Here is a 14,828-nt window from a genome sequence, read left to right as displayed (position 1 = left end):
AATATTTGCATATAACAAATCCTAGCTTATAAATGTAGTTTTTTAGTGGTGATGTCTCTAATCAGTCTTCAGGGATTTTTTTTTTTTTTTTTTTAACTTGCTTCACTGTGTCTTGAGCGCTGATATTAAGAGAAAAGCACATTGGCGTAAAGTGTAAACCAGTGTCTCAAAACACTGGAAGAACTTGGAGAGCAAACATAATTTTTCTTATTTCCTCTAAGTAATCTTTCGTAAAACAAAAGGTGATCTTTGGCATAGATTCATACTTTAAAGGCATTAATATTGCATTTATATCAGGTAAGCAACTACAAATATGCTGAGGGCCTTAAAAATAATATTCATCAGTTAAAAGAAAATAGAGGAAGCCTGAGTGTACAGTACCAACTTAAGTTTTACACATTCGATGTTGAGATTTAACATATATTGGAGGTGAGAAGAAAGGACATTCAGGCAAGGGTTCTTACTCCTTTACTCATCCAGTTCTGGCTTTGGGAAGAAATAAGATTTCATGTGCTGGGCAATGCTTAGACAGCAGTGATAAGTGCAAAAAAGGAAAAGTTCTTCTCTCACTTTGCTAATAGGAAATTTATGGTGATAATTAAATATTATACCGATTATTCTCTTGGACACTCATACTTGGGAGGGAGGAGAGGATACAGGGTCTTGGTTACGGGAGGTAGGAACATACTGAGGACTATTTCTCATTGATTCATTCCCAACAGTGCCAGAATTCCAGTCTGCAAGTACCAATCTCCCTTAGGAAGTGCCCTTCAGACAGGACTGCCTTTCTCTTAAACAATCCCGGAGGCAAGCACCAATTCTTAGGACAATTTCAAAAGGATAAAAAGCCTCTTTCAAAATTACAATGAACAAACACATATCTTTAAAATCTTGTTTAGGAAGGGGGTGAGGGTAGAATACAAAAGCCAGGACAGGAGACATGATTTGGTTAAAAATTAAATGCAGCATTTCAGCTCAGAACAAGAGATACGAATGAATGATAAGGCCTCAGCACAGACCTCTGCAGGCAGTGACAAAGCATGAAGCTCCTGGGAGTGACCCTGCTGGGAAGATGGGCAGGGCCACACCCCGGCTACTCTGCCCCTCCAGTAGCAGAAAGCACCAGGACACACAGTGTGTTTGTGGGGTGGCTACCTTGACAGGCCAAGGCCGGATATAGGACAGGAATTTTCCCTAGCACAGACACTGCTCAGGGGCAAGGTAAAGACAGAATCATGTGATTCTGTGATTTCCTCCTGAGTGTGAAATTTGGTTTTGTACTGTGGGAAATTAGAAGGATTAAATTGGGGAAGGGCAAGAAGTAAATCCAGGCTCCACCTACTGGGGCTTCCCAGAGGCCATCTTCCCTTGTAGCAGCGAAGCTCACTCTGAAAAGGACCCAGATAGTACACAGCCAGGGTCAGGAGCAATATAGAAAGCCCAAAACAAATTTTGGAGGCACAGTGATTTCCTTCTTAACTAAGCTGTCTGGGCCCTGGGTCTTGGGAGCCTAGCAGGTAGAAGAGGGTAGGGGAACAAGGAGAATGAAGCAAAGAAGGAACTGTCCCCTAGGGAATGAGGGCAGAGCAGGTGTCTGGCTAGTGTTCAGTCTTGGATTCTGAGCTTATGTGAAGTCCATGGGCTATAAACCCAGTCTTCCTATTGGGATAGAGTGTGCACAAGTATTAACTGTGTTTGAGAATACAGGCTTTATACGGAGACATATTTCAAAGTGTCCATGACAAGAGTATAAATGATTTCTAAAGTGAAGAGGCCTCATTCCTTTCTGTTACGTCAGGCCAGGATGTGGCTTTTAACCCCTAAGCAATTTTCATCATCTTCTGGGACTCCAATCATTTCATTCTGTTTAGTAGGGGTTTCTGTGCCAGCCAAGTTTGACCAAGTGCCTACTGGTACCAGGGAGTCTTTCTAACCCAGCGCAATGTAAATCCAGCATCTGTTCGAATTTTGATTGAAGCAGCTTCAGCTTCTCTAACAGTCTCCTTCACTGACTGCATGAGGTTCTGGGCATTGTGAACCAGCATCTCGGTGGCCTGCAAGGAAAGCAAGAACTCTCCATTACTCACAGTCCCTGACGCAGTCCAACCTCCAAGACTGGCTTAAGCTAGGAGTGGACTGCAGTTTACCCCGCCTGCAGCTGGCGTCCCCCCACTTGTCATATCACTGGTGGTGTAGGGGAATCACCAAAAACAACCCAAAAAAGGCCATCACTGTGTACTATACCAGCAGATAGATTCTAGCACATACTCTTTTCCTGGTCTTCAAACAAGCTCCTGCCTCATGCTCCTGCTGTTCCCTCTACCTGGAATGCTTTTCCCTCATGGTTCACCCCTCACCTCCAGATCTTTGCTCTGATCTTTGGTAAGGCATTCCCTGCTCACTTTACTTTAAATCACAAAGACCTTCCCACTGACAGCATTTCATCCTCCAATTCTTCATTTTTCTCCACAGAACCCATCATTACTAACTGATAAACTGTATGTTTTACCTAAGTTGTTCATTTTATCTGATATTTTACCTGATTTAAAATTTAAGTTCCATAAGGACCGTGATATTTTTCAGTTTTGTTCGCTGCTATGTCTCAGGACAGTGCCTGGCACAAGAGATATTTCATAAATATTTAATTCTAATAAGGAGTGAAAAAACCAAATGAACAAACCCATCATCATATAAATCGATGAAAATCTAAATCAGTAAATCTAAACACAAACTTACAGGACTGGGATAACACTAGTACTCCACCATAGAAACTCAGAGAACTAACAATCTATTAGCTCAGTAATTTACTTCTTAATTGTTATTTGAGACACACACACACACACACAAAACCACAAAACTATTTTTGAGCCACAGACCCTTTGAGGAGTTCATGAAGTCTAAAGATTCTTCCCCGAAAAATGCTCGTGTGTATAAAATTTGTGCATGCAATTTCTGAGGGTTCATCGGCTCTGAGAGGCAGAACTATGGGCTTAAATTCCTGGTCAGCTGATCTTTTCATGCCTGTCAACAAAGAGGCCAAGGCCCAGAGAGGCTCAGAGATTTGCCAACCAAACTCACACAATAATCAGGATGAGGACTCAAAACTTCTGACCTGGCAGTCCTGTGTTTTTTTTCATTCTACAACCCTGTCACTTTCTACCTTTTTTATTTGGGATATTAGGTGGAACATAGTAGATATTCCCAGAATATGTTTTTGTTGGTTAAATGATATGGTCTGAAACTATGAGTCCTATTCTTCCTTCCCTGTTTTCTTTACTTCCTTTTCTTGGGGGCAGATGAGATCACATGACAGGAAACAACCCAGTGCCCAAACCCTGCCTAGATTACATGGAAGTTAGGGGAGAAGATCCAATTCCTCTGGTGCACAAGGAAGGCCAGGGTGAGAGCTGTTGGACTGAAATATGGTAGTGAAAGCACCACTGGCACTAGGGGAGTAGGTTCTCTGTCTCCTGGCCCAGAGATCAAGGACGGAGTTCCCCAAGGAGAGGGACTGTGTCTGACTTTTTCAAACCCCCTTCATAGTGCCTAATACAGTGAGTGCCACATGCATGCCCATGTACGATGAGCCTGTCTGAGCAGTTCAACAAAAGCTGTGCTACCTACTGTAAGATGACACTGGAAGTCTGGCTTACAGCAGGGCCTACTAGAGAGGAGGTAAGGAGAGAAACAGGTGCTCAGATGAAGACTTTGTGAATAGTCGTGGGCCACATTTCCAGGAGGCAGTGAAAGAGGACAAACTCCAAAAAGTGGTTGCCATCGCTTAAGAGAACCCTCCTCCCATCATCCTTATTTCAATTGCTGTCAAAGAAACTGAGAGAAGCACCTCCTTTGAGCTGTCATTTCAGCCTCATCACACGCCCCTGAAAAGCCTACATTATTCAACCTCCCCAGGGTACTTATCACCCAGTGAGCTAGGAAGGAGAAAGTCTCTCCAGTCAAAAAGGTCAAAATGGGCAGGAGTGAACAGACTAGAGGCCTCAAGATCGCCAAACCTATTCCATGGAGAAAAAGAACTGAGCAGAGTCCCAACTGCTACCAACGCTTAACCCTAGGCCTCAACTTCCCATCTGTAAAGTGACCGAAGTTGCATAAGACTTTTACTTCCCCTTCGAAGTTTTTGATGCATCTCTCCAACCAGATGCCCTTTGGAGAAACTCCATTCCACATACTGAATACTCAAATCATGGGTAAAACTTACCCAAAGCTGAATTAAGTTGCTATAATTGGCAAAGAAGCTGCTGGCACGACATCAGCAGCAGCAGACACATACCTGCTCAGATTCTTCATCACTGATGTTGGTCCGACCCAGCATGGTAGCCTTCACGGTGGACAGGATCTTGAGCTGGGTGCTTATGGTTGGGATTCGCTCACATACCTATAAAGAAAATTTAGTATGTTTCTAATGTTTTTCTTACCCACGAGTTCCTTGAGGGCAAGACTTGTCCACCTCTGTATTCCTACGGGCTGGAATACAGAAGGCATTCAATAAATTACCAGCAGGATTCCACTTGCTTTCTCCCTAGGACCAATATAGTCCCTTTGTTCAGAAAGGAAGCATTAACATTTTTCATTTGATCAGGGAATAAATTTTCCTGACTCTGCCTTTCCCAAATGTACATATATGTATTTCCCTTTCTGCCATTTCTTTCCACTCCGAAAGCTCCTCCTCCTCCTTGCTCATCCAGTTTTCTCTCTCTTGCTTTCTCCCTCCCATCCTCCCCACTCCAACACACACGCACACTTTTCTTGAATACCTGTAAGAGGTTGGTTCTGATCCGCTTATCGGTGCACTGCTTGGCAACCTCCTTGGCCAACCGCGTTACCTCATCTGAGGCCTTGGCAATGTCCTTGGCACACTGAATCAGTGCCCGCTTGGTACCACTGCCCCCTCTTACCAGCCGAGACATCTCAGCCATCAGCAGGGCCATGCGCTTGGCTGCTGCAATGATGTCATTGCCCTAGAGAGAAGCAAAGACATAATGTGAGCTCAGCCCCAACTCTGGCCAAGTTAGGGAAGGAAGGAGAAGCACAGAGAAGAAAGGAGGGAGCCTGCTGCTCCAGTGGCCCTCTGGAAGGGTGGGAAGAAGATAAAAGGACTACTCTTGAGTGACATGGATGGTACAGGAGAACAGAGAGAAGAGTGATCCAAGGCACTCCTCCCAGGACTGAATGAGAGAGACAGAGAGGGAAAGAGATTATCCAACTGAAAAAAAGGAAGACCAGGTAAAATATTAGTCTGGAAGGGCAACATGTGCACCCCTGGCATAGCACTGAACACAGCACTTCAGCATCTCCAAGTTAATCATGGCAATAAAAATGAGGATGAGGTCAAGAAGTTGGTTAAACAGGCATTTTCCTTTCTATAGGGGGAAAGCAGTAAGCTGGCCTGAGGGGAAAAATACAGAGGAGCCTTTCCAGATGCTGAAATCCTCTTCATCCTAACCCTTGTTACAAATAGCAGCCAAGGACCATTGCTGCTGAACTGGAATTTGAACCAAGTAACTGTTATCAGCATTGGTGAGACAAGATGTATTTTCTCACCTAGACTGCTCCTGCCCTCCCTCTACTGCCTCTTATTTGTCCTGTCAGCCTAAAGGAACACGGTATTTTAATTTATCACTTTTTAAAAGGCCAAGAATCAATTTTTCTGTCCCCTCAGCTAAGTGGCTTCAATTAAAGAAACCTTCAGCTAAGAGGATGCCGCGGAGGCACCAGAAAAATAAAAATCATGAGTCAAAGCTATAAATGGAACCCCCACTCCAACAAATAGCAGTTTATCTGAGATTTGGCATCTGGGTTCATTAAAACCCCATGGGTCACGATAAAGAAATGTACAAGTAATTTATGCCTTCAAAAGGTTTCTCTTTTGACTGATAAAAACCAAAAATAACAACTGCAATGTTCAAAACTACCTAAAAGGTCAGGCCCTACTCATTTTTCCCCTCATGCTTTTCAATTTCTATACAAGGCAGTGAAGCATACACAAACCATGCCACTGCAGGGCACCATGTGAGACACCCCCACAGGCATCACGAAGTGGCTGATCACTATGGGGGGAGGTGTGGAACATCTCAGGCAGTAATTGAGGCCAGAGAGAATGCAGGTATGGGAAGTAGTCAGGAGAATAGGGGCATGTTAGACAAGGCTGTCTGGGCCCATCTCTTCCAGTGTAGACCTGGTATCATTCCAGGATTTTATGACCTTGATTAGAAGACAGTGTAGTGCCAGGGTTAGTTATTACCCATCAGTCTTCAAACCCTTTCTTCTTGCAACATGCTACCTTCAAAAGGAAAAAAGAATAATCACCCTCTTCCCTACTCCCCAAACTAGCGTTGGTTCAGTCCCAAGGTCAAAGCTCTGTGGCTGCCTGTCCTACAGCCTTGAAGCACCCACTGTTCCCCACTCCCAGCCCCTCCCACTGAAATACCTGGACAAGCGGTCAGTAAAGCCCCCTTCCCTGTGGGTTCCCATTGAAGCCAGCATCTGCCAGGCAGCCAAGTGCAGGGCCACAAGCAGTCCGCCCCAGAGACCCTGCCGTATAAAGCTGCTTCTCACCCTGATCAACTCTGCCTGAGCCATCAGTGACAGGTCAGCAGAGAAGGGGGTGGCAGGCAAAGCTCAATGGTCAGGCCAGGTGACCTCTTAATGGTCTACAGTGGTTCCAGACCTGCAAGTCATTGAGAGACATATCCACGGCTTCCCAAGGGCTTTAAGGTTCCAATTGTGGCCCCGAGGTAAGAAAAGAAATCCTTTCAAAAAGTGACCCCGTCTCTACCCCCAAACATAAATGCAATCCAATTAATCTGGCATTAGCAGACCTATCAAACTTGTGAAGCCAGTCCTAACAACAAGGTGCAGACAGACAGATGCCCGCCCTGCTCAGACTCACAGGACTCGCACAGATCATGAGTGATGCAATGTGTCAAGGCTGCACATGGCCGGATGCATATGGAGCAGCCCCAACCGGGGGTGCTAATCAGTACCTTACTAGACCACTTGGTAGCTTCCCGATGCAATGACTGAGCCGCGGCCAGAATGGGCTGGTTGACCGGCTGACTGGATGGCATTAACAGCAGCTCAGGTTCGTAATCGTCTTCCATGTCAGGGGGGACAGGGAACCCAACAGCATCGGCCGCATCTGCCTCAGCTACAACACCTATACCCACCTCAGCGGCTGGGTTACCCCGCTTTGTCGATGGCAGGAAGGATGAGAAACAGGGACAGTGTTAGTAAGAGCAGTAGGACTGGGGAAGCTGAGCATCAGCTGGTTTAGTAACCAAAGCTTGCCTAGGATGGGAAAGAAAACGGCAGACTCTCCAGAAGCCAGATGAACCAAACTCACAGAAAGGGAATTCTCAGCCTCCAGCACCAATCCCAGCCGCCCTGTTCATAGTGAGTAAAAGAAAGAGCCTCACTCCAGTGGTGAAGGGTTTCCAGAGAAAAAGTCATACCAAGGAAGCAAGTGCAATTCCTTTTACATACACTCACCACCAAAGGTAAACCTGCCAAGAGTAATTCTCAGAATAGTTTTGAGGAGCCAAACAACCAAACAATAGTAGCTGATTACCTTTAAAAGGAATCCAGAGGGAAAAAGTAAATTCAGCCACACAACTTGCTTTGAACAGAAGAAAGTGAGTACTCCCTGCTGGCTCATAAGGACACTATTCTATATCTTCCTGGACACAGGAAGTGAGTTGGGTCAGCTCTGCAGTAACCAGACACAGATCATTATTTCCTTCAGGAATTAAAAAGTCCCAGAGTTTAAAATGATACATCAGAGGCAACTGATAATGAAACCAGGAAAGAGGCAAAAAAACCAAACACAATGGTGATTGAAGAGGACTTATCAAATACCCCACAACCACCCAGCTGAAAGAAGTCTCCAGAAGATGCCTCATCCAGCTTCCCATCTTAGGGAAAACCCACACTTCAGACCACCCCTCTCTCTCTCTCTCTCTCTCTCTCTCTCTCTCTCTCTCTCTCTCTCTCTCTCTCAAGATCTTCAGGGCCAACACTTCTACAATCTCATATTGCATCCCTTGCTAGTACTGACTCAGAAAGCTGTTCCTTGGGTACAAACTAAATCTCTCCTGTTGCAAACTAGGGTTCTCATCCCAAACTTAATTTACATACTTCACAGATAACACATGAACGTGGCAACTGATCAAGGCTGGGTTCAGAGAAGCCCAAATGTGGGCCCACGAGAGAACAGGACCCATGAGGGGAAAGAATGAATTTAATAACAGGGATGGGGATTCTGAAAGGCCAGGGCAAGAAGCAGTGTGATCAGATGCTGAAATAGGTTGAGGGGAAAGAAAATAAAAGGAACTGCCTCAAGGAAGGCAAACCATGTATATGAAGAATGGTGAACACAGGTTTTTTTGTTTTGTTTTGTTTTTAAGAATTTTTTGGGGCTCGAAATCACAACCCCAAGATACAGAGTCACATGCTCTACCAACTGAGCCAGCCAGGTGCTCCTGAACACAGGTTTTTTTATATCAAACATCAGTGGGGCACCTGAGTGGCTCAGTCAGTTAAGTGTCCGACTCTTGACCTCAGCTTAGGTCTTGATCTCAGGGTCATGAATTCAAGCTCCATTGGACTCCACACTGGTCATGGGGCCTACTTTAAAAAAAAAAAAAAAAATCGCTAACCAAGAGGAAGTAAGAGTTTACATGGAAGTTTAACTGAGGTTGCTATCACTCCTAAAATTCTTATCCTGTACGGGAAACATGTCTCCAAATGTTGATGACAGAGTTGGAGAATTCAGGGAAAACAAGGGGTTCAGGTACATTCTAAACTCTTTCCCTAAACTCTGTCTCAAGTAGGACTCATCCCCATTCCTTAGAAGAGAAGCCAGCTCACTGCTACTGGGGTTCAGAGTCTCAAAATGTACAAAAACAGACTGACAGATACACAAACACATAACACACCCATCCCCCAGATACACACGGTTCAAATAGCTCCTGACTTCACACAGCTCAAAGTTGGCAATCTCCTAATGTTCCAAATCTCCAGGGATAGTCAGACCTAAAGACTTCTGGCCACAAATGGCAGAGTCGGAAAAATATGTAGGCTGATGCTCTCTGCCCCTTAAGTTTGTTTATAATTCATGTATGTTTTGTGTCCTGCTGCACAGTATATCTGGGTTTACTGTAATAAAGCTTAAATTTCCTTTAAAATCTTTAAGTAAAACCAACCTTCATCGTCACCTCCATCCCACTCTCCACATGCAGTGGGACTCTGCTAAGGTCCTGGAGGTGTGCATGCCCTAGTTAGAAAGATACAATTATAAATAATTCCATGGTCAGGCCCAACACCAGCAAGGTCACACTATTCATTCCTTCTTAGAACCTAGGCTCACAGCTAACAGCACAGAAAAATACAGAATTAAAAACCCAAGGTCAATTTCCCAGGCTGGAAAAACCCAAGATCAGCTGCAGAAGGTCCCTGGGGAACTACATTTAATACAAGAGCTTGAGACAGTTGAGGGTGTAAAAAGGCAAATAAATGGTGGGAATAAAGATCTAGAAGAAAGGGTCATATCACGAACAGTTTAGAACTATATTTCATTGCAAGGTTAGCAATAACATTTAGCTTATATCTAGAAAAGCTTCCACTCACTTTCCATCATTTAGGGGAAAATAGGCAAAAGTTATTCCCAGGGCATGACTGCTGCCAGCATCTAAATTTTCACCAACCACACTAATAGTTACACTTTCAGATTTGTCGAGGTGGAGTTAGCCTGGAGCTGTCTTGAACCAAGGGGTAAGATGATTCTAAGGAAAGGACAAAGCACATGGCTTTTAAGACACCAATCTAACTGCCTTTATGCAAAACAGAAGGAAAATGCAAACACTTCACCTAGCTCTAGCAGAGCCCACAGAAGACTATTTCATGTTTGGAGTGCTGATAATTAGCAAGAAAGCATCTAAAAACATTCAGCAATCTTAAGAAAGAGAAGCAGTTTCTCAAAGACCCCAAATGTCCAGGGTCACAGCAGCTGACCCTTGCATGGACAGAGGACAAGAACCCTCCTCTTAAATCACAGGCAGCCTAGATGACAATAGAAGGAGAAGCCATCAGGCGCCAGAAGCATCTTACTAAACCACAAGTAAGAAGAGGAACATGCTATTGACAACAACAGGAACCAAAGCAGACAGAGGGTAACTTTCCAAACAGACTCTTCTTCCTGGGCTGTGTGTACAGTTCTTCATCCTTTTTCCACAAGAAAAGCTTCATTACTTACCTTGCTGGACCACTTGCGAGCTTCATCATGGAGCTGCCTGGCAGCCATCATCATTGGCTGGTTAATCACCTCCCCGGCTTTCTGCTCAGGGAACTCTTCATCCTTCTCCTCTGGTGGTGGGGGCCTGGGTGGAGGGACCTCACCCTCAGGCAGCGGTGGTTTGGGAGGAGCAAGCTCATCTGTCAGCTAAGAAAGAATTACTGGGTTGTAAGTAAAACCCTAGGAACTACTCCCCTCTAGAATTCTTTCCTTTCCTCTAAAAAGCATCCCCAGAAAAGCCACCCACATTCATTCCATATAAGACCACCCACACTGAGCACAAGGACCACCTGCTTCAATCTCAACAGATGCATATTTTCTTCCTTGTTCTCCACAAAAAGCCAGCAGCTACAGTTTTGGACATATTCCAGGGAGGCACGCACGCACTACTGGACCAAGGATTCCCAAAGAAGATCTAATTTGTGGCCCTGACTATGTTGAAGGGAAGGTGCACAGGCAAATAATTTCTCCCCTGGGCCTCAGGTTCCTCCTCTGTCAATAAGGGGTAGCTAGACAAGCCTCGAAGATCTTGATTCTGCGTGTCATAAATCTGTTGATCCCATAAAAAGCCATTTGCCAGAATAGCCCCCACCCACCCTGGCCCTAACAACCCACCAACAGTCCAGCTATAAAGAATCAAATGAGGCTGAGGCACTGGAGGCTAGGGAAGCACTGTGTCTTAGTTTGGGCAAAATGACCCAGTTGTATCCTCAAACAACTTAGAAATTTACATCTTTTATCGACATTAAACATGGCAAAGTAAGTCAAGGAGAGTAAATCAAAGTATTGCCTTGATAAACTATTCCCAAAGTCCAGCTATTTCTAATACTTGGTTAGAATAATCACTATTTCCTATTCTAGGATTTGTATCTATAAGATATTGCCCAGCTAAGCCTCTTTCTAAACCACTGATTTATGGAAGAATAAATTTATGGTACTTTGGGGTGCGTCAAAAGAGTTTACATGATAGTTGGGGGGAAAATAAACTTGAAAACAAAGAGACTGTATTACTTTGTTACTAAAAAAAAAAGTCAAGTAAAGGAACAAAGAATGCACACAAGAGTGTACCCACTTCAGTTTGCCATTGTCAACTGGGAACACAAGAAAATCTCACCGCAAGATTATTTTCCCACTCTTCATTAACTTACTACTACCTCATCACTCATCACATGCACACTTACCAAAGCCAGTTCCTCTGCTCCAATCAGTTCCCAACACAGCAGGCCAACCCCACAGACCCCCACCTACCCAGCACGCCCCATGCAGAACCATGGGGTTAGGACTCCACTAATTTCAGAATGAAAGATGAAAGTCAACTTGTGCATCCAACTAGGCTTTAAGCAGAAGTTAAAAAAAGACCGCTGGCAATTGAGGCTCCAGAACACAGCCAACCTCCCCCTTGTTAGAGTCCCAACACCCTCTGCTCAATTCTCCCCATCACTCTGAATTTACTTACACGGAGCTGTTCAAGGTCTGGCGGAGGAGGCGGGAAGTCAGGCTCCTGAGGTTGGAAGGCTTCTCTGACCTTGGCCACAGCTCCCAGGATCCGATATCCTGAGTCCAGGAAGCTCTTTTGCAGGCCTAAACATAAGAAGCCCTCACTTTCAGCTGGGCAGGTCAGCACCCTGGAGCACTGTCTGTCCAGCAGAAGAACTGGTTTCTATTAACAAAAGCTGGATGTGAAGCTGCCAGGAAGCATCACAGGCAGTGATTGAAGGGGAAAGGAGGTAAGGGCAGGGCAGAAGCCTCGAGGCATACAAAGAGTCAGAAGGGTCACAGCCAGCTATTCCCAGTGGTGCAGGGTGCCTTCTTGCCTGTACAATTAACAAGTACTCAAGACACTCCTGGGCGTGATCACTTTGGGCTCAGGTGGTGCTCATCACCTCTTTTATGATGAACCAGTCAAGAGATATGCCTGCCTAACTCAGAACAGGGGAGATGTCAGTTTCAGATTGGGCATACATTCCCTGGAGTCTGTCTCATCTTTCTCACTACTCCTTTGCTCACCTTGGCATTAAGTGTATTAACCCTCTCTGTTGAGCTGCTGCTGCTACAGTGTCCAGTCACCGGGAATTCAAAAATTCTCCTCAAACTACTAGAAACTCCAATTAGGAACCTGAGCGTGTCCTTAGTGATGGTGGGTTCGAGATACCAGAAAGATCCTGCCTGGGCTAGGGATGAATAGGGCAGCCCTTCCTACCCACTCCCTTACACTGACTGCATTCTACTCACAGACAAGGCTAGACACACTGGATGCTCAGAACAGGAAGGAATTCAGATGTTTCTAACCAAAGGAGTGGTAACATCTTCAGTAATACTGAAAACGTGCTCAAAGTTCAGCTAAAGAAAGTCCAGACTCTTTGGTAGAGGATGAGGACACTCACCTAGGAGATCTACACGTCAACTTAAGCCCTCCCAATTTGACAGAAACAGAAAATGTTTAACAGAGTAAAAGCATTTTAAGAAAAGCAGAAAAGAAGTTATGCATTGGTTATCATGCATCTTTTGGGCAATTTCCAAAACAACAAGTAAACAGGACCAGGGGGTATCTAATCAGACAAGCACAGAAAAGTTGGTCCAGAGAAACTAACTTGCAACAAACCTGCAATATTGCAGAAATTAGTCTGTGCAATATTTTTTTTTTGGACATGAAAAGATTAATCTAGCACTGTCAAACTAAGTATCTGCAGTTTCGGCTCCCAGATATTGTATGCGGTGGTTGCGGGTGGGTGCATATCGTCTTACCACTCTGTCGGCTTCCTGAGTTAACCTCTCAAGTGAGGTGAAGCACACCATGAATTGCTTACCAGGGTCAGAAATGTTTCCGGCCACAGCCTTTGCATCCATCACCATTGGAGAGATGGTTTTGCTCAATTCATCAGAGGCGGCTTTCACAGCCTCACGGAACTTGGGATCCTCAGAGTTCTCCACCTCCCTCTTAGCCACCAGCAGGATACGGTTGGCCCGGCGAGCAATGCTGGTTGCCCCAGCGACCAACATCTGTGGCTGAATATTGGCCATGGCCACTTTACACTTGTCCAGATCTTTTTTAATTGCTTCTTCAGAAGCATCCAACAGAGATTTGGTATCAATAGCTTCGTCCACCAGCCCTGTCAGGAGAAAAGGAATGTAATTTAGTTTCTATTTTAGAAGAAGAGAGACTCAAAAACCCTGTTGTCCACTCAAGTTTCTCACGTGAAAGTCTAACACCCAGAATTCTCTCCTTCAGCTCTAAGCCCTTCCTCTACAATCAGAAGCTTCCAGGTGAATACCTTAGTTCAAAAAAAAAAAAGTGAAGATGGAGACCAGGAGGGCCATATAGAGTCATAGCATTCGTACCACCGTGGTCACTGGCCTTCCTGTGGCTACAACAGACAACCAGAATTCCAACGACATCAGGAGGAAACAAGGATTGCGTCCCAAGCCTTTACCGCATCTCCACGTTGTGTTAATAACATTTTCTCCCTTTCTGCCTCACTCCCCAGCCATCTGTTGCTTGTTGGCAGCTTGTAGTGCCCAAGATGAGCCACTCAGAGGAGTCTAATAACCTTAACCACCTGTTTCTTGTTTCCATTGCCTCTCTTACGATACCTCAGGAGCTCCACTTTCATCTCTGGCTGCTACGGACCCTGTCCCAGCAAGTTCTGCAGGGAAGCCGAAGAGCCTGCCTTCCTCATTTCTTCCCTCCTCTCCCATCCCTCCCTCCACAGAGAATGAAGATTCAGAGGTGCCACTTCAATTGCACAGACACAGGTTTGTTGGCGGTTGGTTTCTCCTTTTTTTAAAACTACGTACTTGATAAGTTGGAGGAAACTCTGAGACAAGTTGAATTAAATGGTAGCTATTGTGGTTCCTTGAAATGTGAACCCACTGAAAATGACAGGGACACTTACTGTATCCACAAACACTGCCTCCCAGCCTCTGAAACCAAACTCTGGTTCAGACTGAGCAAAGGCACTATTCAAAGAGAAGATAGGAGCTGTAACAATAAACATCACACAGGGAGGGCAGCATTAAAATAAAAGAGACTCAAAGAGCCTCTCTTCAAACAAAATTGCAAGGCTTGAATGAGAAGCCGCCGCTGCTCAGCAGCCTTAATCAGGGCCAAGTACACTGTCGGGCACATGACCGTCCCTTCATCCAATTACAGCTAAGTAATATAACCACTCAGAACTCATTCCTCAAGGATTAGACAGTAAGAACTCTGCACACAGCTCTACCTGTCATTTTTTCTACATTATCAATCCACTGGTTCTTCATGGTCTCAAAATGTTCATAAGCAGCTTGATTTCCAGGATTTCTAAGTAAGATGCGAGCAGCTGAGACGACCTGTCAATGACAAAACAACCTTTAAACCTCAGGGCACCCTCCCGCTGGAATACAAACTTTCAGCAAAGCTTTCCCCTCTCTACCTACAGATGGCGCTAGAAAGCCAAAAATGGGTAAGTCTCTTTTCAGGCTGAACACATTAGATTTGGTCTCATAAACATCTCACCCAAATGGGCCCCTGCAGAAGATT

The 14,828-nt window shown here is 44.9% G+C and overlaps 1 protein-coding gene across 2 annotated transcripts in view; it reads right to left on the bottom strand.

Annotated features, from left to right (window-relative positions):
* Positions 1-58: 58 nt before the first annotated feature.
* VCL (vinculin) overlaps positions 59-14,828 on the bottom strand; it is a 110,114-nt gene continuing 95,344 nt past the window's right edge. The window contains exons 15-22 of one of the 2 annotated variants that reach the window (XM_007095647.3): positions 14,530-14,638; positions 13,117-13,419; positions 11,766-11,890; positions 10,271-10,456; positions 7,005-7,208; positions 4,776-4,979; positions 4,292-4,396; positions 59-2,054 (exon numbers count right to left, since the gene is read on the bottom strand). In XM_007095647.3, coding sequence (XP_007095709.2) covers positions 1,908-2,054; positions 4,292-4,396; positions 4,776-4,979; positions 7,005-7,208; positions 10,271-10,456; positions 11,766-11,890; positions 13,117-13,419; positions 14,530-14,638 — 1,383 coding nt within the window. In that variant the 3' untranslated portion in view covers positions 59-1,907. The remainder of the gene's footprint in view (positions 2,055-4,291; positions 4,397-4,775; positions 4,980-7,004; positions 7,209-10,270; positions 10,457-11,765; positions 11,891-13,116; positions 13,420-14,529; positions 14,639-14,828) is intronic. The other variant, XM_007095649.3, reaches the window with a different exon arrangement.

The sequence above is a fragment of the Panthera tigris genome, chromosome D2, assembly GCF_018350195.1.
Source record: "Panthera tigris isolate Pti1 chromosome D2, P.tigris_Pti1_mat1.1, whole genome shotgun sequence".
NCBI classification, from domain to species: Eukaryota; Metazoa; Chordata; class Mammalia; order Carnivora; family Felidae; genus Panthera; species Panthera tigris.
This window is presented reverse-complemented; position numbering and strand designations above follow the sequence as displayed.